Source organism: Parasteatoda tepidariorum, chromosome 6, assembly GCF_982258835.1.
Source record: "Parasteatoda tepidariorum strain Cologne lab strain chromosome 6, Ptep-v5.0, whole genome shotgun sequence".
Lineage (NCBI taxonomy): Eukaryota > Metazoa > Arthropoda > Arachnida > Araneae > Theridiidae > Parasteatoda > Parasteatoda tepidariorum.
Window position 1 is genome coordinate 95770674 of NC_141760.1, and position 25049 is coordinate 95795722.

A 25049-nucleotide genomic window follows, 5' to 3' on the forward strand; every position below is an offset into this window, starting at 1 on the left:
ACCCATGATCCGTCTACCACTGAGGATATTTTACGTCAGCACTGTAGTCGGTGCGAGCCGGATTCGAATTAACCAACTATTGCTGGGATTCGAACCCGGTTCACCTCATTGGGAGTAGAGAACTTGCATTGGGAGGTGACCCTTGAGCCACCACGGCTCAATCTACAGAGTTTGGGACACACGAGTCTTTAAAACCAGAAACTTTTTTACTACTTAATTAGGGGGATACCCGTTCTTTGTAAGGGGTAAAGAAAAATCGCAAATTATTATATGGATATTATTCAATATTACGCAATTATGCAAAGAAATTTAAACCCATATATCGACTGTAAAAATCGGCTGTAACAAATTTTTTGAAGTTAACATAAATAATAAGGTACTGTAGCTCCCCGAGATGACATATATTTTTAAAACTGTTCTAGAGTTAGATAGTTAGCTGTGGTGAACCCGTTAAAGTATAAACAAAGTGTCCATTACGAGAATATATGCTAAGATATTCGCTGTGCTACATAGACTAAAGCAAAAAACAACGTGAATAAAGCACAAATGAAGTACAGAATGAAATGCTGAAAAACTGTACTTCATTTGTGCTTTATATGTAAAGTGCGTTATGTGTGTACTTATTACGGGAGTTGCATATTTTTAAAAGTTCGAATTGAAAATATATTATTCCCTTACGAATTTCCTGCAGTTGTAAATAATTTTGAAGCCATCGCCTGAAATAATAGAATTGAAATATTCTGGTTACAGTTGAAAAGTAGAAAACTTTCTTGTTGAATTTCTAGTTTTATTAATTTTTTTTATTTCAATAAATTTCATTTTATCAACAACATCTGAAACTTTAGTTAAGCACTCGGTACCCGAAACAATGAAATTAGTTTTTCTTTTCTTTCTCTTTTATTGTTATTTAATTCTCTTTCATTATTATTCAATTTCTTTTTATTATTATTTGTTGCCCTACTCGGTGGTTTACGTTATTAGATTACACGAAACACGGTTTTAGAAGTTAAACTAAATAATGATTAACTATGCTCAGTATAGAGATGCTCCTAGTCAGAAGCTGAACTATATCACTGAGTAAAATCAATCTATCAGTTGCCGCTTACACCATTCCAATTTGACGATTTATATTCACATTTCAATAGAAACGTTTTCATTTTGGTCGCTTTTAGTAACTCATTGCATTAATTATTAACGTATTGCCAGTGGACGGATAAGTGACGTCATCTTAGACGCTTTATTATTTCCCATCAAAATTAGATTCATGGAATAGCGGCTAATATATGATAATCAAGATTTACTATAATCAAGCAATTTGCACTTCAATAAATAACTAAATTCTTTTCTTTCAATGACCGTTGATTTTTGATTATTAAAGTTATTTAAGATCAGGTTATAGAAACACGTTTTAAAACAAGTTGTAGTTATAACAAGTTCAAGAAAATAATTGCGGATTTTCAGATAGTTTATCTTTTAAATTATTAATTCAGTGACGTCATTTCACTTTCATTTGGTCTGAGCTTACCTAACATAATGAATAGAAAATAAATTATTGTTGAAAATTATGCAATGTACACAATGTTTGATTAAACAGATACTTTGATCAACTGATGTGCTTGCACTTCTAGAAGAAGAAGATCACGCATTCTCGCACATGTGACCTATGACGTATGCGCCAGCTGATCGTTTTATTTTATTTTATAACCGTCTTGAACAGTCGCAACCCAATTTTTTGGGTTTACGACTACTAATGTTCAACTCCGTAGCCTTGTAATTTTGAACCCAATCCAGAAGACGAGGGAACTCCTGTATCGAGTATCGGGAGAAATTTTTGCCTTTGTGGAACACTTTTTTTGAGGGAACTAACCCGCATTTGCGTTTCATGGAGAGGAAGACCACGAGAACTTTCCACGGTTAGCCTGAAGGTAAGGGGACTCTAACCCATGATCCGTTTACCACTGAGGATATTTCACGTCAGCACTGTGGTGGGTGCGAGCCGGATGCGGAATTCGTATCGACTGGGATTCGAACCCGGTTCGCGTTATTGGAAGGCGAACGCTCTATCCCCTGACCCATCGCGGCTCAATAAAATGACCCGGGCTTGATTTGAACACAGCTGATCGTTTGTAAGCAAATTGGCGTGTTTGAAGACGTGTTAAGTGTCTCCACATAAACTAAAATGTTAATTAACGCGAAGTTAATTAAACGCTCATCGAACCGCATCGCTCATCGAATTTATTGAAATATAATTCTTAGGTATCCAACTATCATTGATCAAAACATTGCAAAGAAAAAGTGTCTTTAGTTTAATTTGTAACAATCCTTAATGCTTAAACCTGCATGAAACATTCAATATTGAAATGTAATAAAATTAGAGAACGATTTTGAAGATCGGAGAGCTGTAATTGTTCGTAACTCATTCAAATTTAAATGCTATTACACAGACAGTTCTGGAGTTATAATGAAAATACACAGACACAGACAAATTCTTTTTTTTTCTCATAAAACCATTCAATCTTCGAAATGGTTTAATAATTATGTTTTTATGTAATTTAGAGCGTGATAAAAGACAATGTATTTTTCCTCACACTGAACTTAGAAATGCGGAAACATTGACGGCTCTTTTCTGTCATGATAATTGGATTTTTCGACTTTAAGCGATGTATCTCAAAACCTATTAAATATAACTGAGTGGAATTTGGAATACTGATGTCTTAATTACTTTAATTTGTTTTACTAATAAAACCCAAGACAAAATTTTGTTTTGAATTTCTTGCTTAGTTTCTTTTTAAAAATAATATTAGAAAAATACAAAATTTTAATTTCGAGAGTTTTTTTTCTAAGTACTAAATCAAAATTTCTAAAAACAATAAAAAACATGGAATTTTTATTATTCAAAACAAATAAAAAACATTGATTATTGAAGCATAATATCTTAAATTGTGTTAAAACTTGTTATTAATTTGTTTTAATTTGTAATATTTTAAAATTCGTAATTCTTTTTAAAGATGTGTAGAAGATTTATGAATATTATTGCTATATAAAAAATTTTAATTAGTGCGTGAATTTTTTTTAAAAAAAAAAGCTTTATAAATGCGTCTCGGGCTCCTTGAAAATAAAAATAGGGTGTTTGAAAAGCTGGAGAAAAAAGCTCTCATTTTAAATATACAAGAATCCCAATCAATCCCTGTGGTGTGGTTGATTTGCTCAATTCCTATTTTTTTAATTTATTTTACGAGGGTTGCTATTTATATTTCTGGCCTAATAATGAAAAAGCAAATATGTAGGATCGAAATTGGTTTTATTGTTTTTCAAAATATTCTCCATGATGATCAATACACTTTTGCATGCGTTTGAACCTATTTTCAAAGCACTTTTTCCAGTCCGATTGAGGTAACTCCAAAACATACGTTTTGAATGCATCAACCGCTTCTTCGGGAGTCAAAAATCGTTGTCCACGTAATTTATTTTTGATGTGTGGGAATAGGAAGAAGTCATTGGGTGCCAAATCAGGGCTGTACGGCGAATGACCCATCAGTTCGATCCTTCGCTCCGTCAGAAATGCCTTTGTTTGAGTCGATGTGTGAGAGCTCGCATTGTCATGATGAAGAATGATTCGCCTGTTCTTCTGCTTTTTTCGATTTTCTCCGATGACTTCTAGCAAACAAATGGTCGTGTACCATTCAGAATTGACCGTCCTGCGTTGCTCTAACGCCACTGTTGCCACATGGCCGAAGAAACCGGCAATCATTTGTTTCGATGTCCTTCTTCCTCGAACAACTTTTGTTGGTTTTGCCTCGTCTTGGAAGACCCATACAGTTGATTGTTGTTTTGTTTCCGGCTCATATGCATAGATCCATGATTCGTCACCTGTGTAGATGTTATACACAGCCTTTGATGTACCTTGAACGCATTTTTCCAACATTTCCTTGCACCAATCGACACGAGCCTTTTTTGAGCGCTTGTCAGATTATGCGGGATCCAACGCGAGCACATTTTTTTTTACGTTTAAATGTTCATGCAATATTGTATTGATGCTAATGTCCAAAGACGCCTCTATCTCACGGTATGTCACATGACGATCTTGCTTTATCAGTTCACGCACAGCATCGATCTTTTCTGGCACAACAACGGATTTTGGACGACCTGCACGGGATTCGTCCTGGATCGAACATCGACCACGATTAAATTCGTTATACCAATTTTTTACAGTGCTGTAGGATGGCGCTTTATCGCTGAATAAAGAATTAAGTTTATCGAAGCACTCTTGTCTTGACAATCCACGTCGAAAGTTATGAAAAATAATGGCACGAAAATGTTCACGATTCAATTGGGTATAATATGAAAAAAACACAACTACTTCGATTTAGTAGGAACAACATATGACGCAATGCTAAACGAATGGAATTTAGTTGTTGTTTATTTAGTTATTGTTATTAGTAGTTGTTGTTATTTGTTTTAGTTGTTGTTTATTTAGTTGTATTTAGTTTCAATAACTTTTCTTTATAATGCAATAAAATCTGGCGAGCAGCTATTTAAACGATCGAACACTTCGTTTGTTTATTTGTGGCTTGAAGTAAGGCTCGCAGAAAATGCCGTTCATGGGTTAAATTTAGTAGGAACAACACAACCTGTGACGTAGGCTATATTATACCCAATTCCATTTTTTGAAAGAGAAGAACTTTTCAATTTACTGTCAACAACACAAATGAAGCTATAATGGTAAATCGTCTGCTGAATTTATGTTTAAAAATATCAAACTTTCGATTAAAATCGTCTGCGGTCGCCTAGCAACACTTACTGTTGCCAAGGCCAGAAATATAAATAGCAACCCTCGTAATTAGGTCAAATACAATCCTGTTATAAAATATTCTTATTCTTAGGACTAATCATAATCTATGATACCCTACACTAGTTTCATTAACAGTAAGGGGTGTTCATGGCTTTATTTTCTTTATGAGAACAAAGTAGGTTATAGTTTATCTGAAAAAGGTTTTGCTTGTTGGCAGTATATGTACTGACAGCTTCGTTAATTGTAGGAAAATGTAGTTTCATTTTATTTATCTAATTATCATAGATGACTGGCAATATTATTCATGCAATTTTATTTTCGAAATAAAACTGCGGCTCCTACATAAATATTTACTAAACTTCTTTTATTTTATTTGGCGCAGTATTTAAAGTGCTCAAATTATTTTTACACAGCTTCTCTAACAATAAGATATTTTTCTTTGTTTAATCGTTTTTATTATCCTAATTTTATTTTAATAAACACCGAAAAAAGATAAATAAATAGGTTTGTACAAATATTCTATCTTATATTTCGCATATTTTAAAACTTTTTTTCTATTTAAATAGATATTGTAAAACTATTAAACATAATATTTTCCAAGTATTTTTTAATTTTTTTTTTAAATGTCATTTAATTTCATGAACGAGAGGTCATTTGTGATTTAAAGATTCATCTTAATAATTGCAAAATAATCAAAGATTACTTTTAGTTAAATCATTTTTAAAATATTCCAGAAAAATTTCCCTATCCTCCCTAACTATTAACACAAAATCAAAATACATTAATGCCTCATATTGGCGTGTAATTGTATTAGTTATCTAGAAAAACAGCTTTTAAAAATACGCTTTTTTTCTTTCCTTTCATTAATAGGGCTTTTCATCCTAGTAAAAACAAAAGCTTCCCATATTTAATCTCCTCCCCATTGAGGTAAAGCATAACTTCAGCCAAGCGGAAAGTGTTACTATTAATAGCATCTTTTAACAGGAGGGGGTTTCTTTGTTTAGACTTTGAATGAGTTAGCTTTTTTGAGTGATTTATGAATCTCAACCAAGAGAACTCAGCCCGTTTAGAAGAGATTTCTAACAAATATGTTTTGATTTTTAAAATTATTTAGTTCAAATTTAATACAATGTTTTATCACTTGGAATTAATTAATGTGTTTTACCGTGTTTCTTGGCATGTTTGTGTTTTAAACCCGTAATTTTTCTTTTATTTTATTTATGTATGATTTCAATCTCTTGATTATAGTTAAAAATATTTTTTATTTTCATTTTTTTTTTCGTAACCTGAGGGAATTCGTTTTCTATATGACTTGAAATGTGCTAAGGGACATATGCCCTTCTTAAGAAAGGAAAAAAAGTACCAAAAATGTACAATTTCATTAAAAAATGCTCAAAATCTATTAAAATGCATATGAATAAAAAAAATTATATTTTTATCCATTTTTAGTAACTATTATCCTTTTTAAATTATTCTTTTTAATAAAATTTGATTTTGCCCTCTTATTGAAAAAAATATCATAATTAAATTATTCAAAAATAATAAATTAATAGGATATATGTGAATAGGTGATTAGAAAAGTAAACATATCATTATTACTTATTATCACTTTTCTAATTTTAAATACACTCCTCAAAAGTGAAATTGCAACACCAAGAAATAATGCACGTAGCGTCATGCAAATTTCAGGAGCGATAGTAGTGAGATGGATATGCAAATGATTAAAAAAACAGACTAATAAAATCATTATAAAGAAATTTATTCAATATCTAATGTGGCCACCCCGGGCAGCTATACAGGCCTCGATCCGGCGAGGCATGCTATCAATGACTCCATTGATGGTTGCCTGAGTTAACCTTTGCCAAGCCACATCCACTGCTGTGCGCAGATCATCGACGGTTTGCGCCATTGGTCCTCTGTTCATGCCACGTCCAATGAGATCCCATAGGTGTTCTATGGGATCCAGATCTGGAGAGGCTGCCGGCCAGGGAATGATGTCAAATCCAGTCAGGCTGTTAAGAGTTCGCCGTGCGACATGCGGCCTGGCATTGTCTTGCTGGAATACCGTGTTGGATGCGCCCTGCAACAAGGGCAGAACAACGGGATACACAACTTGTGTGACGTAGCGGTCCGCTGTCAAACTGCCGTGAATGTGTACCAGGGGCGTTCTGCGATCAATCATTATGCCACCCCAAACCATGATGCCCGGTGTAGGACCGTTGTGACGCTCGGCGTAATGGGCTGGTTCGTAGCGTTCTCCGGGTCGCCGCCATACCCGTCGACGGCCGTCATTTCTCCACAGACAGAAACGAGATTCATCCGTGAACAATACCCGATGCCATTGGATGGTCCAAGTACGATGACGATGACACCACGCCAGGCGTCTAGCCCTGTGTAAAGCGGTCAACGGTACCCCTGTTGCTGGTACCCGTGCACGTAACTGTACTTCGTGCAATCTGTTGCGTATGGTTTGGGTGGACACAGATCCACCTGTTCCTGAAGGCCACCGGCTTCGGATGGCACGTGCCGTGGAGAAAGGGTCTCGAATAGTCCACTGTCGAATACGCCGGTCTGTGCGCTCTGACGTGCACCTGTGCGCACCACTTCCTCTTCGGTGTGCACGTAGACCTTCCTGAATCCATCGTGTGACACAACGTTGGATGGGACTCACGTTGTGCCCAACACGAGTTGCTATTGCGCGCAGCGACAAACCTAGTTCATGGAGTTCGATAATACGGTCACGTTCCCCGGTCGTTAACTGATGGTATTGAGCTTGCCGACGTCTCAGAGGCATTTTCTACGCTTTTTCGAAAGTCGCAAATGCTGCGCACAACCTCAGATGCCGTTTATGAGAAGGGACAGTTGCTGGTCTTTATAGCCTGAATATGCGTGCCACGTGATCAGATGCGTGCGCAAATTTAATCATTTGCATATCCATCTCACTACTTTCGCTCCTGAAATTTGCATGACGCTACGTGCATTATTTCTTGGTGTTGCAATTTCACTTTTGAGGAGTGTAAGTATTATTCTTGTTCTAATCATCCATTTACATATTAAGTTATAAGCACTCATTAAGGAAACATAATATTAAATTTGTGCAATTTAGTACAAAGAGTTTTCTTTTTCTTAAAAAATATGTAAAATTAAAATTTATACTGTGTAATCGCAGAGTTCTCCCTAGGAATTAAAAAAAGGCAGGGTGCTTCCTCACAGAAAAGGGTACTTTGAGTTGTGAAAATGTGACTCACTTAACACAGTAAATATTTATCAAAATGTGTAATATTATGTAATAACTGAATTTGATCCTCAAAAATTTTTAAGTTACCGTCTTATACTATTTTATGTGTATATTTCAAAAAGTAATATTCACTCCTTATCTCAATACGAGAAAAATTTGCAGTTTATAGTTTGTAGTTTTTCGGCAATTTATACTGAAAAATATTAAGAAATGAAAAAATACAATACAATTTAGGTGTTTGTCATTGGCAGATTTTTATATTTTCTGTAGCCTTTTTGTTACAAAATTTGACAGTCGAAATTTTACGTGGTACAGAAAAAAAGCTAATTTAATTTTAAATGATTTTTAATTTAATACGGAAGAACATGGAATATGGAAGAAACTTATCATTAACAAGTTGCCGCAAATGGCTACTATGGCAATCCTATTTGTGATAATATGTAGGCAAATTACGACTATATCTGTCTTAAGAGTGTCTATCGTCTCAAATAAAAATCTTTTTTAGTGGATCTGCTAATTATCTTTTGTATCGAAAGTCAGGAGTATCGAAAACATTAGTAATCTCAGAATCATCGAATTAGAATCGTAAAAAACATCGAACGTGGAATGATGGTCTCGAAAATTTTCGCCCCCAGAGAAGACACGCCCTGCTTCTGCTCACTTTAATTAATAATAAAATGAACATCATTAGTACGAAGTGTACTAATACATTTATTTGTTAATTATTCAGTTATACAGCAAAAAAAATGTAACATCCTAGTTAACTCATAAATTTTTGGAAGAGAAAATATTGTTGCGATTGAGCGTATGACGATTATAGTTGGCGATAGTTTTCATGGAAAAATTGACAAAAGTGATAAGTTTCACTTCCAAATTTTAATTGTTTGCATAATTGAAAAAGAAAGTGTTTTTGAATAGCAGCAAAGTGTTAAAAACTCACGTTTAAACGTAAATTATTATTGTTAGAAACGTTGAATTATTATTGTTAGAAACGTTGAATTATTATTGTTAGAAACGTTGAATTATTATTGTTAGAAACGTAACTTCAACTTAAAAGGAACGATTTAGTTTAGTTATTACTATGATCTACTTTTTATTAACTTAAACTACTTTAAAGAAATTTTTTTTATAATAACTCATTATAAAAACATTTTTTAAAAGTAATAAATATAAAGCTAGAAGAATTATCATAAAATAGAGCAAAGCAGTAAGCATTTTTGAAATATAAATTCATTTTATTTAAAGTTTTGCACTTATTCTTTGTCTTAAGAAAAAATACTGCATTTTTTTTTCATTTAAAAAGAACAATTCTACAATTTCTATTTTGAATTCCTATTGTTCTATACGTTGCTTCCCGTAAAGGAATGAGTTCCTGAGTCTTAAGTAATATTTAGTTTTATTATAAGCCAATAACAGTGATGGTTTCATGATTGATTTGAATAAATAAATTAAACCTCAATTAAAAATGAAATTCGAGAAATTAGAAGAAAAACATATCTTTAATAGAAACGTACTTACGGAATTTTCTTAAATGTCTCGACAATTTCATTTTTAACCATTTAGTTGGAACATTTTAACTTTCCTACTTCTACATGAACTACTATACAAAAAAGAATTACAATTCGTGTAAATCAAAAGATAATTTTACAACAGATGGTGAACTTCTTTTGATTATCTTTATTGTTCGTTACTACTGATATAGAACTCTGCCAGAATTTTAATTTATTTTATGATTATTCTATTCTTTCGCTCAATTCGTTAAGTTTAATTGGAAAAAAATCACAGATACCTACTTCGTTTCTTAGCTGAAATATACTATTGCTTAAAAAAAAAATATTTATTTTCATATATTAATATTTATATTTATTTTTTAATATATATATTAAAAAAATAAATATTAATTTTTGTATTTAATTAGGTATTTAAAACAAATAGCAAAAATTTAAAAATATTGAAATTTTAAGAATACACTTTGGGCAAAGCTAGAAAGAGAAACAAAATCATCTAATTCACATGGTGACTTTTTCATTTATTTATTTTGAAACATGGTTCTTGATTTTGAAGGTTAAAAAAATATATTGACACATGTAAAGTCAATGCGGAAATGTAAATTATTATTATTTTCCTTCGTAGCTTTATTAATGCCAAGTGTTTAAGAACAAATTTCTATCAATAGTTGTTAAACCGTTTCTCTGTTCGCTGGCGCATAGAATAAAAAAAACTGTTATTATAATATTAATTAATAAATAAAATAAATAAATGCATGATAACAGATAATATCAGTTAATTAATAATTTTTTTATATTAATAGAATAAAAGGCCCAGATTGATCATAATTCTGAAAAACCCCTAACGAACAAGCATGTTCTTGTAGAACAATGACCAACGGAATTTATTTGCTTTCTTACAACAGGGTTCACATGAACCAAGAAAATTCTGAAGTGTCGTAGTTATACCGATGCAAAAAAAAATGTGTTCGCAACTACTAGAATATTTTTTTAACTGGAATAAATCTCTGGAGAATTTGAAATTTTAATTTTTTAGTTAATGTTAATGCTAAAATATTTCAACCTCTTTGAAACAAAATAGATACCTCGATTTAATTTCCGCCAAATCGAATTAAATCGAGTACTGATTATATGGCAGCATTGAGGTTTTTGGAATAATTATAATGTTGGCGGCATTCGGTCACTAAGTGTTAATTTTTTTTAAAAAAAAATGGATAAAACTAGTTTTAGAGCCAAACGACTTTTACTTTTCAGGGGATAGAGCGCTCTCCGGGTATCCCGGGTTCAAATCCCAGAGATGGATGATCAATACAAATTCCGCACCCGACTCGCACCGATCACAGTGCTGACTTAAATTATCTTCAGTGGTAGACATATAATGGATTAGAGTCCTCTTGTCATCTTGCTAGCCATGGGAGGTTTTCACGGTTTTCCTTTCCATATAACGCAAATGAGAGTTAGTTCCATCAAAAAGTCCTCTACAAAGGCAATTTCCCCCAATACTTGATCCAGGAGTTACCTTGACAGCTGGATTGGTTTCAAAATCACAAAACTACTCAGTTGAAAAATTAAAATTGGGTAGGTGTTCAACGACAGTTATAAATAATATAAATGTGAAATGATTGCGTGGACAATTTCTGAACAAACTGAATATCTCCTCATTTACCTGAAACGTTAAGTTAAAAATGGATTAAAGAAATTTACTGAAAGAAAAAGGGAGTTTTCTAAACAGTGAATCACAGTAAATATTGCTCTCTTGCTGGTAACTACAGTTATTGCCATCACATTTTATAATTAGACGTGATAAACTCCTACATTTCTTAGCTGTGGTTGTTTCTATTTCTTGCGGAATGTCAGTAGTTTTTACGGTGTTTTAGCTGCTAATGTTTTCGCTTTTCCATTTTGTTTCTTTTTAAAAATGAATATGAAAGGGTCTTTGTTAAAACTCAAAGACTGCAAAAAAAAAGATTTTTCGAAATAATCGCACCTATTTTACAACCAGTATTTATCTTATTTACTCAACATATATCAAAGTTCTTATTATCTCACTTTAAAATGAAAAATCTGTAATACACGTAAAACAAATCCGTATCTTTTTTTAAATGATATTTAGCGTTCAATTTCAAACTCAATTATTTTCAAACCACAAGGAAGGTTTAAAACGATCTAATGATGCTTATTCAACTGTTTCATTTCAATTACTTTCAAACCACTTAAGCTTTTTTATCTATAAAAACGTTAACGCGGAAGAATTCGAACGTGTTAGTTCAAAGAAAATAATTTAAATTAGTTGCAAAAAAAATTAGTTCACAAAAGGTGTTGAAGGTGTTTATCAGAGATTGCCTTTAAAATAATTTTTTGTAACTTAGTTCTTATTGTTCTTTTTTTCTTTTTCTTTTTGAAAGGAAATTTCTCACGCGATTCTTAGAATTTACTTACTGGTCACATACATAACTCGTGTATTTCAAAATACGGGAAATATTTTTTCAATCATCTACTTAACTCCATTTTTAATTCAAATATTTTTAAAAATCTTCAGCTACCACAATATTGTTATGAATAAAAATAGCAGAAGCTGTTAATTTAAATATATTTATTAATTTAGAACTAATCTTAACTCTCATAAAGAGCAGAAACAGTATTTTTTTAAGATGGCATCATTTACACACGCTGATTGATTTCCATATAAATTCAATCTTGATATGGTCCCTAATACTTCAATTTTATAGTCTGGCTGAGCGGTACGCATTGTACCTTCGAAAATCGCGCCACCAGGTAAGGTGGAGACTGTTATTGTATAAATATCTCCATCCTCTATAAGATCAGTACGTTCGATGCTAGGCGATTGCATTATGGCATTATTAATTGACTTTAACTTTAATTTAGCACATACATTGGACACTCGCAAAAGTAATTCATTTATGTATTTCACGAGATACTCGGCAAGATGCGCAATAAGATTATCACTAACTTCGACATCTATCGATATATAAGGTTTACAAGTGCACCAGTGTTCGTCAATGAAAGCATCTGCACAAGATCTATCTTCCGATATAGTTCCAAACAAAGAATTTGCTCTGGTAGTAAAATTTTGAGCAAGTTCTTTACTAACATCGTCCATGTTAGTGAGCGACCAATCTTCCTGGATATAGAGGACATTTCGGAAAGTCGCATACAAATCAAATGGCGTGACTAAACGATGGGTGTTTATTCTTAAATTTGCTGATTCTTTGGGATATTGTTTTCGGAAGTCTGGTGGTAAAGCTACAAATAGCATAGGTAATCTCTCTTCTAGCATGCCAATAGATGTAGCTCTCAAGCGGCCAAAACGCATACCATGATCTCCCATGACAACCACAATGGTTCTATTTAACGCTCCAGACTGATGCAAATCTCTAAAGAATTTCTCATACCTATCATCAACTTTAGAAGCAGCATTGCCATCATCATGAGTAACACTATTGATCCAAATGAACGAAAAATAGGCCTTATTTTTAAAATGGCTCGCGAATTTTCCTGTCCAATGAAGTACTGCATCAGTTTCGGATACAGAACCAACACATAAACGACAATTACCCGTCTTTTTCCAGCCGAGTTTATCCTCATATGGTAATATAAAAGGGCGGAAGTAATAGTCTGTAGGCTGATCATAAAATCCTTCTTTTACGTAATTGAAAGTAGATATGTGGGGGACATCTTCTGCATAGAGTGTTCTGTAGCCCCTTTCAGCGAAACTGGTCCACAGAAAATTGCAGTTGTCGAATGTCTCTGAGGCAGAAGAATTCCAACAAACTCTTGATAGCTCCCTTTCGTCGTAGCCTAGAAGCATAGCTGCTAGATTCGGAAAGGTATTGTCGCCGATTTTATTGAACCCGAACATTTCTTCAGCCTTCATGTTGTTCAATAAATAGCTTGCAGTCTTGTTCAGTTGTCTATGCGCGTTCAATCTTGAAACAGAATCTATTCCCAGTATCATGACGCTGTATGGTGGCGTTTTCTGAGCTTTGCATCGTTTTTCTACTTCGAATTTATCGTGAATGAAACTGTGGAATTCTTGATAAATTTTTTTATTGCTGTTAGTACCTCTACAGATAACTGTTACAAACTCGTCGTGTATTCTAACTTTGTCTGTCAAGCTCAGACAGTCCCCATATCTGAAAATAAGATAAGTATATATAGAATTACTTTGATGATCATCGTAAGCAAAATTAGAGTAAAAAATGATTTCATTGATGATAAAACAATCTATATTTTTTACGGAATTAAATATATTTGAACTCAGTAACTGACCATTTTGTAATATTTTGTCTACGGGTGATTATTATATTCATTTGCAGAACCGAGTTACCTCGCCTATTAACTTGTGCTGCTGGTATATCTTGTTCCATAATGCTACTTGCTCCAAACACAAAGAAGCTACAGTTAACTTTTCATAGAATAGAGCAGTTAAATTGATTTCGAAACTAACAGTTAGAACACTTAGAACACAGTAAAATGTATGAAAAAAAGTACAACATGTCTCAATGAAAAGTTGTTAACTTCAACTGTTGGTTAGAGATTATCAAAAACTAACCGAGATCGCACTGTTTTAGAAAATATAGGTGAGGTGTTCGATGGAAAACAATTAAGCAAGTTTCATAGTACGATCTGTTTATGTATACTATACAGCTTAGAACATAAATAACCAGGCAAAAATAAATAATATCTTTTTTTTCTTACACCCGGAAGCCAATCATATTTTCTTACTAGCAGCCGAGTACAAAATAACCTACATTTGTGAAAGTTGTTAATGATCAAATAACTAGTCAGGAATGGGCAAACTGTTAAGTGATTAAAATTCATATCATTTCCTGTGGAACATAGAGAGCAGTCAGGGGAGTCAGAAATGGCTGTTCGGCGATAATGGTTTTAAAGATTGTCATGTGCAATTTTGAAACTTGCAGAGAAAATCTATCGGGGGAGGTCCATGGGAATGGAATCGAGAATAAGGCTAGACCATATTTTTCCTGAAGCACCAGCAGTTAGGTTGTTTTTTAAAAAATTGTTTGTCGCCCTGACAATGGTGACAGAAATTTGATTATAAGGAGAGGTGAAAAGAGGCTGTCAAAGCAAACAATCTTTTTTTTTTTTTTTTTGGTCAGCTGGTCCGCCTTCTCTTTTCCAGATATATTGCAATGAATGGGAATCCACTGGAAGAAAATTAAATAATATCTATGCGGCATAAATAAATTTTAGTAACACATTTAAATAATTTAAATAACCTTTTCCTGCTCTATAGATAATAAATGGCCTACAACGACGCAAGTGGCAAAGTAAGTGTTTAAGCATAAAGTAAGTGTTAAGCAAAGTAAGCATCCGTTTTAATAGTTTGCAGAATAAAAAATCCTATATCAAATTACTGTAAAAAGCACTTATACTTGTATTTTTTATCGTAAAATCAGTACTTCTTATCATAAAATCTAATTTTACCATAAAATTTTAAGTAGCAAGAAATTTAAATAACCTAATTTTTACAGTAATAGTTACTGTAAAATGACTGAATCACTGTAAAAATTTGCTATAAAAATTTTATTGTAATAATGGATTTTATGCTAACATGTATTTCACAAATGCTACACTTGGAATTCCAGTACTTTTTACCGTGATTTGATCCAGAATTTTTTACAGTGTAAACTTTACTTTGCATTAAATTTTTTTTCTTTTGTTTATTTTGTATTATATTATTTTTTAATGTGTTTTTCGATATTTTAAAGGGTTCTATATCTAAAAAAAATTTCCTTCGAGAATTCGTACTATTTATTCTATATTTATAGCTAATAGCTATGTACATTTGATTTGAATAAATGTATTGATCAGGTTTTTTTAGCGATTGTGCAGCAATTAAGTGGTATCGCTGTCCTCTAGAATTGTTGCTGGCCTTCGTATGAAAGACACGGTTAAACTATTCAGAAAATCTTTCCGATTATTCAAGCATAAATTCATAAATTCTTATCATTTATTACATCATCTATTCATGATTATTCAATACTAATGTATCAAATTGCTTACAAACAACAGCAAAAAAAATGCTGTTTTAAAACGGATATAAATAAATATAATTTATACGAATCGTTTATTGAATCTGGGAAAACTCGCTTATAAAATTTCACCAGATAAAATCAGACTCGTGTAAAATGATGTAAAAACAAATTTACACAAAGCTTATATCGAATAAATAATCAGTTTTATGAGATATTTTTCGAGATTTAACACACATGTTGTTCTGTGCATATAATAGTAAATTTGTTCGATAAAGACTTACAAATACTATTTCTAGAAACATCCGCATTCATAGTATTTAGTTGAATGGATAATAAAAACAATTTCAGGTGTCTCAATGCAGCGAAGCGAATAAAGCCCTTTTTTGTTTATCAGATATAGATTGAAAGAAGGTGATAAAAGAGAAAAAGATAATATTCAGTACGTTCGGCATTTTGACTCCGATAAAGACAGATCCTTTTCAATTTAAAATAATATTGTAACCACTTTTACTTCCTAAAATATCAAAAAAAAATCCATTTTTTTTAGCAGCATAAAAAATTTTTTGTTAAAAAATCTAGCTGCGTTTCAATTTGTTCATAAGCAATGTTCATAAAATATTCCTTTTTAATTAAATTGTAATGATTGAATAAAAAAGTGAAAATAAAATTTTATTCTTATATTAAAAAACAAACTACTGCTTCCACCATTGTTTCAGGAAATTTTCGCTCAGCTTGACTCTCCCTGTTAAAGCTCGAAAACTATTAAATGAAACAATACGAAATGAAATAGTACGAAAGGTGAAAAGACTTTTGAATTTCATCGGGAATTTAAATTGGTTTTAGATATATTTAATCTGACATTCCTTTAGCGATTTGTCAGAATTTGATATCGTTTTCCCTTTTCCTCGTTTAAGCATTAATGTAGAACTCTTAAAGTGCATATTTTTCACTTAATTATTACAAGGGTTCTAAAAATTGCATATAAAAGGTGGTGATTACGAAAACCCCTGTATAAAATCCGTAGTTGATATGATCCAAATTTACTTCGTTACTACAAATTTAGTTGATATGATACACTTCGTTTAAGCAAATTGGGATTTCGTGAACTTAATTTTAATAAAAATGTCAGCATGTTATTTCAATTGAATACAAACACATATTTCCAATCCTTATATGATGCGTCTTCGGCTTCATATCTTTCAAGAGACCTATAACAGCAAGCGTAGTTTTTAAAACCTCTTCTCATGACTGCGTTTTTATCTAATATAAGCCAATTTCCATCTGTTTTAGTAATTGGTTCTCGTTTCTGTGAATAAAAAAAGTAGATTCATTTTAATTTGTTTCATACAAAAACCTTACATTTTTAAGCATTAATACTTACCTATAAAATTTCGATTCAACATATCAATATTTTATTATAAATGATTCCTTCATTACATGAGGGTCATCCAAAAAATCTAATTTTCTCATGGCCCATGAGAAGGAAGTAGATGATTTATATATTTGTATTTTTTACCATAAATATTTCCTATATATAGCTGTTCGATTTGAATTCTGCTTCAGGTTCATACCGACCACAGTGCTGACATAAAACATCCTTATTTGGATGCGAATCATGGGTATAATAATCCCCTTGCCATTGTGAAAAGTTTTTCGCGGTTTTCCTTTCTACGTAACTCAAATGTGGGTTAGTTCCAACCCATGAAAGCTAGTTTGTTCCAGTGCTTGATCCTGGAGTTTTCTTACTTTATCTTATAATTTTATAACCAACATTGAACAGCCAACCCAAATATGAATTTACGCCTATCAATATTCAACTTCGTACCATTGTAATTTTGAACACAACGCTGAAAAAAGAATCTGCATCGAGCATTAAAAGAAACTATTCCTCTTGGGAACGTTTTTGATGGAACTATTCACATTTGTGCCACATGTCGAGGAAAATCATCCATGGTTAGCCCGATTTCAAGGAGACTCTAACCCATGATTCGTGTACCTCTGAGGATATTTTTATATCAACACTGTGGTCGGTGTGATCTGGGAGCAGAATTTTACCTTTCACCTCTGGGATTCGAATCTCATTCGCCTTAGTGGGATGCAAACGCTCTATCCCCTGAGCTACCGCAGCCCCCTGGAGTTTTCCCATCTTCTGGGTTGGGTTCAAAATTGCAGGGCTATGAATCTAAAATTCATAGCTGGTGAACCCAAACAAGGATCGACTGTTCAATACCAGTTATAAAATGAGATAAAATATGGTTACAGGGCAATATTTTAATTTATCATTTTGTGAATGATAAATTTGAAAAGCATTATGCCACCAAAACTATTGATTTCTGAATAATTTAGTCGAGTGGTGAACTATTTCAAGATATTCTAATTCTTTCTTTCTTTATTTATTATTTTTTATGTATTTTTTTATGCATGTTGAAAGGGATGATTTGTGAGCAATCTATGAAATATTTATGAGTACGCAGAAATGATAAGTGATTCAACTTTGCTTGACTATTTTAATATGTCGTCATAAATTGTGTTGTTTTCAGAGAAATCGATTTAAATTTTATGACTTAAATTGTTTTTTTTTTTTCTTCAGTTTTGCATTTAGCATTTTGTATCTTTTACAGTTTTACTTTACTATTTATTACAGATCTTAAAACTACAATTTTAAATCTGAAAACATCTAACATGCGGAATAATGATGCTTCGAAATAATAATAATGATTATACTTATTAGAAATAATTATCAGCATCAGTCTAATAAAACTCAATCTCAATTCAACCAGTTCTTAATATTTAAAAATAAGTAAGTAGATTAAAACCTAAATTTACACATTTTTCCGCCATTAGAATAAATAAGGTTATTTTTCTGTGTATTATATTTGCTTAGATTATTTAATTTGAGTTATTTATCTGCGAATCATACAGTTATTCAAATCTTATTTGTCCCACAAAATATATTACAGCTACTTTATTTCCAATCTTCCCACACTTTAAAACTAATTATGTATATTTTTGAAGACGTATAAAATCTCGATAGGAATTGGAACTTATTCGGTAAGACTCAATTATATCTAAAATAATGAATAAAATATAATTTAATTTCGTTGGTTATATAAGCAGTCAGTACTTCTTTTGATGCACAGGCTTTTTTCCAGATGATTTCTTTTTATGAAATCCGCTTATCAGATTCGTAATAATAACCTTGAAATTACATCAAGCACAAATACCAGATAAAGAAAAAAAATGCAAACTACTAGATTGCCTTAAATCTTATTTGTAAGATATATGATGCGGAACGAAAACTGAGTAATAATTCTATTCAATATTTCTTAATGAAGTCGATGTGAGCTGTCAGAGTAGGAAAAAAATAAATTACTATCTAAACACTAACGGTAAAATATCTTCTCACGGCAATTTAACATCTTTCTCAATTTGCAGTTAGGCTTAAAACTTATCATTACTTTTCGAACACATAATTAGTTTTGATCACTATCCCGCTTTTTTATATATTTTATTACGTATGTCCTATATAAAAATCCAATAACGGGCACGTTTGGTAGAGAAGTTTAGTTATTCTAATGATGGAGCATATCAAATCCATTCAAAAAAGTTTTGGGGAGAAATGGTGATACTAATGATAGGCTATTTAAATAAAGTTTTTTATTTCAAAATATTTTTATATTTAAAAGTATTTCTATGCAAGCAAAAGCAATTATAGTGTTAATAAAGTAAATGACAACAGAACTGAAGGTAATGTGAAGAATATATTGGGTAAAAATATTAGGTAAGTCTAGGATAGATGTTCTTAGTTTTTTTACAAATCGAAATAAAAATGCTAAGAATAGAAGAAACGTCTATGCATATTTTAAATTCTCATACATGTACTCAACATATTTTGAGCAAAAAGAGGATAAAAGAATAATTAGAACAGAATATGAAAAAAGTTACTTGAAATTAAACTGACAAGTGGCCATCTCTCTTTAATGTTGACGTGAGATGGCCATCTAAGAAAAAGTGAAGTTAAAGTATGGAAAATAATAAATTTCCTGCTTAACTATAAAAAACTTACAATACGCTGTAAATTTTACCCTGAAAAATAAGTAAAAAGAATCGAATGAACAAAATCTATTGTACAGTGCACTACACTTCACTACTGAACTTTAATACATATTTGGTTAAGGTTTTCAAAGTATGTACTACATGTTTCTTGCCGCCATTGCACGCACCTTACACATTTCATTCAGTTATCGCTTTAGTTGTAAAATGGTATTCTTTTCAACAGCTAATACACTGATACTTATCAAATTTTAAGTGCGTAGTATTGGATAATGTGGTAGAGCTTCACACTCCCGTGCCACAGATCCCGGGTTCGATCCTCGGGCCGGGCAAGGTTAACTCAGCCTTTCATCCCTTCCGTGGGTCGATAAATGTGTACCAAGCATGCTTGGGAACTAAACACTGGGGGCTTCGCGTTCGGCTGACCACCTAACCGGAGCTTCTGCTCCTGCACCCCAGAGCCCAAGGTCAAGAAAACTGAGATGGGCACAGTAGGCCTTGGCCCTCTATGGGCTGTCACGCCACTGAGTTTAGTTTTTTTTTTTTTTTTAGTATTGGATAATATTTAGATCTATCGTATCGAGATGTAAAATATGCAAAGTTCGCACTGTCCTCAAATTTTTGTTTTTCCAAAAAAGTAGTTTCAATATTATAATAAAAAATATAAGATTTTTTTTTATTAACTTTCATCTTAAAATTACGAACCAAACCATACTGTAGAAAATTCTGGATCAAATTACAGAAAAAAATACTGGGAAAATCTTGGCATTCCTCCAGACCAAATTATACCATACATTAGAAATCACTCGAGGTTACTTTCAACCGTAAGAATCTGTAAGGTAGTTTGCTCAGAAAATACCCGCGGTGGAACAAGGCCCAGAGTCTATTCTCCGCGTCAAACTCTTAAACGGTTCACCAAATACCATCAACCACTAGCATTTAAACCCGTTCTACACCTCTGCGTGGTTCGAGGGAGTAACGTCTTTTGACGGCAAACGTGGACGGAGGGGACGGTGAACCGAAGACTGCAATTCTGTCTTAGTGTCTTTGGCGCAGTACTGATTTTAGACTGTTGGTCGAAAAGTTTAATTGATTTAATATGTCGGATAGCGAGGCGGAGGCAGAGGAGCTGCATGAGATTTTTGAGAACTCTTTCGAGGAAAGTCAAAAGGAGTGGGCGAGTTCCAAATCATTCATTTTTGAGAAGTTCAGTAGATTCATGAACACCAACACTGGGAAGAAAATTGGCTTAGTCGAAGCAGGACAGCTTTGGTCCATAGTTTTCGAACTAAGCGACATAGTCAATAGGCAAAATGAATTGCTTTCTTACACTAGGGGGCTCCATGACCAGGCGGAAAAAGCACTGCAAGTTGCTTTAAAGGGCAAAAAGAAAAGAACGCCAACGTACGCAGAGGTGATTGGGAAAGACGCCTCATCTGGAGCCCCAGGAGTGAAAGCAGATTTCTGCATTACTATAAAGCCAAAGAACGAGAACGTCAAGGGTGATACCGTTCAGAAGGTTAAACAGTACTTCGAACCTACGGACCTCATCGGGTTAAAGAGTATAAGAAAGACAAGAGACGGGGGTGCGCTCTTGAAAATGGAAAGGAAGAGTGACACAAAAAAAGTTTTAGAAGGCTTTAAACGAACCCCGTTGAGCAAAGACCTGGAGTGTCAAGAAATTAAGAGATTTAAGCCACGAACCATAATTTAAGAGGTTGAGGAGACTTTGAGTAAAGAGGATCTGGTTTCCGGGTTAGAAGAGACCGATAGAGAGATTAATGAGAAAGAGGTGGAGGCTTTGTTCTCAATCAAATCTAAAAGAGGCGTTCATTGGGTAGTTCGTCTTGACCCTAGTTCTATCGGCAAAATTGTCAGAAAGGGTAGCGTCAGCCTCGGCTGGCATATCCACAAAGTCAAAGAATACCTCAGGCCCTTGCGCTGCTATAGATGCAATAGGCTCGGACACTCATCAAGGCATTGCCAGTACGAGGAAACATGAGCCAATTGCTGCTCGAGTGGGCACAGAAAGAGTGAAAGCAAGGAAAAGAGTTCATGCATCAACTGCGTCGAGGCAAACTCGAAGTATCGTTTAGGGCATAAAACCAACCAAAGCGTCACGCATCAAGGCTGTCCCTCGAGCCAATGGGCAAAGACCATGATTCAGAAACGAACGAGATACAGAACTTAGGCCACCTACTCCTGATTTGTAAGCCTTTGGGCATGCTCCTGCGACTCATGTAATATCAATTTTTGAGCATCGCTCAACATTTTGTATTTTTAAAATGTGTTTTAAATTGATTTTAGTAATTTAATGGTTTTAATAAAGCATGGTTCTGGGGCAGGAGGCCTTGCGGGCTTTCTGGTCAGAGAGTGATTGGAGTTCCTGGTGGCCGCTTGACTGCTGTCGATCCAGGCTGGTGCCGAGACTCAACGTCTCCGCTTCCACCCGGCCTCGTCGCGCAATGTGTTTCCCTCCCTTGCCTCCTTTGCCATCCGCCGCAACTTGTGGTGCTCCTATTCGAGCGTGGCTCGGCGCCTTGTGCCTGAGAGTCCACCTTCTGCTTGACCTCGAATACTTTGCGGGCTCTTTCGTAACGGCGAGATATCAAATTTTTCTGCGTATGAGCTTATTTGCCTGGGTCGCTTAAATCCAACTCCTTTACGGAACATGTCACGGAATAAAAAACCTGATGTACCGTTATTTTTGCAGTAATAATTACCATAAAAAATTAAATCACTTTAAATAAATGTATATTACGGTAAAAATTGCGGTACAATATTTTACGGTGAAATTGAAGTTTATGGTAAAAATGGGTTCTATTGTAAAATGGATTTTACGGAGGATGCACCTAAAGTTTTTTAACATATTTAAAACTTTTGCTGTGAATTTAAACTTGATTGTTCTTAGTGCTTAATATTTTGACCTTGTTGTGCTCCCATCTTTTGAGGAAAAAATAAGATAAGAATTTTAATTCATAATAAAAATCATAGTAATTGATTTAGTTTTAATGTCTTTATTCGCCATTTAGGTATTTACTTGGGACTGTTTCCCTGATTGGGTTAGGCTATTATTCAAAAGTTACCTTCCTAAAGAAAGTTTCTTTTTATAAAATGAAACAATAAATGCATATTTACCGTACAGTTTAATGGTTTTTTAAAAGTGATCAAATTTTTAATACTTGGGTCCATTGGATCAATGTCAGGAATTTTACAGTTGCTTGAATAGACTAAATAACCTTTCCGCGGTTGCGTTGAAAACCTTTCATTTAATAATTCAGCACTTGTGACATTTGACATCGTTGAAGTGTTTGATATGTTTTCCAGGGAATCGGCAATTTTTGACTTGGTAGAATTCTTTAAGTGTGCAGGAGATGTGCTGAAATCTCTCTCCTCTGTTGAAATCGTTGATGGCTCGAACTTAACACCGTACTTGTTCGCAAAGTCAAAAATATTGGTGCTCAATTCCCGAGGAGATGAGTATAAATAGATGAGAATGACTGTGAAGATGAACAAAATTGAGTAGATGTAATATTTTGATGACGGAAACGGGCCTGGAAAAAAGAACATAGTTAGACGTAAATTATTAAAAACATTGAAGTTGAAAATTAAATATCAATTGTTTTCATTAAACAATTTTTAAATAATCATAAAGTAGCCCAAAATACAGATATAGAACTTCTAACATCTATTCTAATATATATATATATATATATATATATATGTTATATATATATATATATATATATATATATATATATATATATATATATATATATATATATATATATATATATATATATATATATATATATTATGTAATGTTAAAACAATTATATATTAAATATAATCCATAAATAGAGCATTTATCCAACGCGCAAACGTTTAAAAACCTTTCCCACAAGAAAGTAATAATATTGATCTAATTATCTCAAAAAATGTGATGATGTGGCTTTAGCAGCTTGGGAAATTGATCAGTCCCACGCTACTGAGACCTATTAACATTTAAATATATTGTCCAGAAAGATATAAAAACCCTCTTTCCAAGGTCAAATGTGCTATTCTCTACCTATCCACCAGCATGTAAGGTTGTCATTCTGGGGCTCTGGCCCTTACTTTAATAAAATTATATTATGATTCCTGCATTTTCCTGTATCTTTTTCAAGAAGCACCGGCCACACTACAAACTTACAATGTTTAGGCTTTTAAAGCGTAACAGATAAGTCGGCAGTGATAGTTTCCTGTCGTGAAAAATTATTATTGAAAACTGAAAATGATATTTAATTTAAAAATGGAATACATCTTTTAATGATCTACTTTCTCTTCGAAAATGATTCGTAACCTTGGATTAGAAATTCGAATGCGTGGGTGTGGTTAAGAAGAACGAGGACTGTTATTTCTCTCTTTGTTTTGTCTACTTCTTGCTTTAATCACCGATTAGAACTTTATTTTGATGACTTTGGAGTTAAGAAACAGAAAAATTAAACGAACAATGTCGGATTCTGAAGAAAAACAGGTGGACGCTCCAGTGCGCGTTAATATTTCTCCGTGTGAGGATAAAAATAATTTTACCAACTGGATCAAGTATTTCAATAAAAAATGTGAAATCCTACATTTGGAAGAATACTGGAAAATAAATAACATATCTGAATACCTGAAAAGAGACTTATTTACCTTCTACATTAATGAATGCATAGAAATTGAAAAATGGACCGAACTCGAGGAAAAACTACAAGAAAAATTTTCTCTTTCTAGAGAAGAGAAGTATGAACTTTTTCTATCTATGAGGCCATCTCCAAAAAAGACATTTTCTGAATATGCTACAGAGAAGTGGAGAGCGTCGAAGGATCTAAGCATAGGTGAGGAGCTGTTGCTAGAATCCATCAAAGCTGACGTACCAGAAAAATTTCGTAATTTTCTGAGTATAGCATCTCCTTCTACTGTTGAAGAACTTATTAAGTTGTGTTCAAAGTTAGAAAAAAATGAAAAGTGTGCCTTCAATAGACCTACTCCCCAACGACAAAACTGGAATGATAATCCAAGATACTATGAGCAACCAAGGCAGTGGATTCCCCAGCATCGGTACAGAATGGAGCAGCCAAGGCAGTGGATTCCCCAAAATCAGTACAGAATGCAGCAGCCAAGGTTTGTGAATTCTCTTAATCGCTATGGTGTACCTCAGCATGATTCCCAGCCTCCGCAGCACAGCAATAACAACAGCTGACCATCAAATGACTATTTATGTGTGACATCGCGAGTAAACAATAAGAACTTACTAACTATATTGGACACAGGATCCAACATCACTATAATTCCAAAAAATTTTATACGACAATCAAAAAAACATTCGAACTCTACTAGGATTTTAATTTCGCAATTTCAAGGAAATATCAAAGGAAACCTCCAAAAGGTAAGTGTTAAAATAGGAAACATTACAA

At 33.2% G+C, this 25049-nt stretch overlaps 2 protein-coding genes across 2 annotated transcripts in view; both read right to left on the reverse strand.

The window, feature by feature from the left end:
• Nucleotides 1–9659, reverse strand: part of LOC107438567 (uncharacterized) — a 44762-nt gene extending 35103 nt beyond the window's left edge. The window contains exon 1 of the mRNA XM_043047580.3: nucleotides 9549–9659. Within this exon, the coding sequence (XP_042903514.2) occupies nucleotides 9549–9579 (31 nt within the window). The 5' untranslated portion in view covers nucleotides 9580–9659. The remainder of the gene's footprint in view (nucleotides 1–9548) is intronic.
• A 2460-nt stretch (nucleotides 9660–12119) lies between these two features.
• The window catches only part of LOC107438562 (uncharacterized), a 28668-nt gene continuing 15738 nt past the window's right edge, over nucleotides 12120–25049 (reverse strand). The window contains exons 2-4 of the mRNA XM_016050877.4: nucleotides 22750–23165; nucleotides 16713–16864; nucleotides 12120–13692 (exon numbers count right to left, since the gene is read on the reverse strand). Of these exons, the coding sequence (XP_015906363.3) occupies nucleotides 12159–13692; nucleotides 16713–16864; nucleotides 22750–23165 (2102 nt within the window). The 3' untranslated portion in view covers nucleotides 12120–12158. The remainder of the gene's footprint in view (nucleotides 13693–16712; nucleotides 16865–22749; nucleotides 23166–25049) is intronic.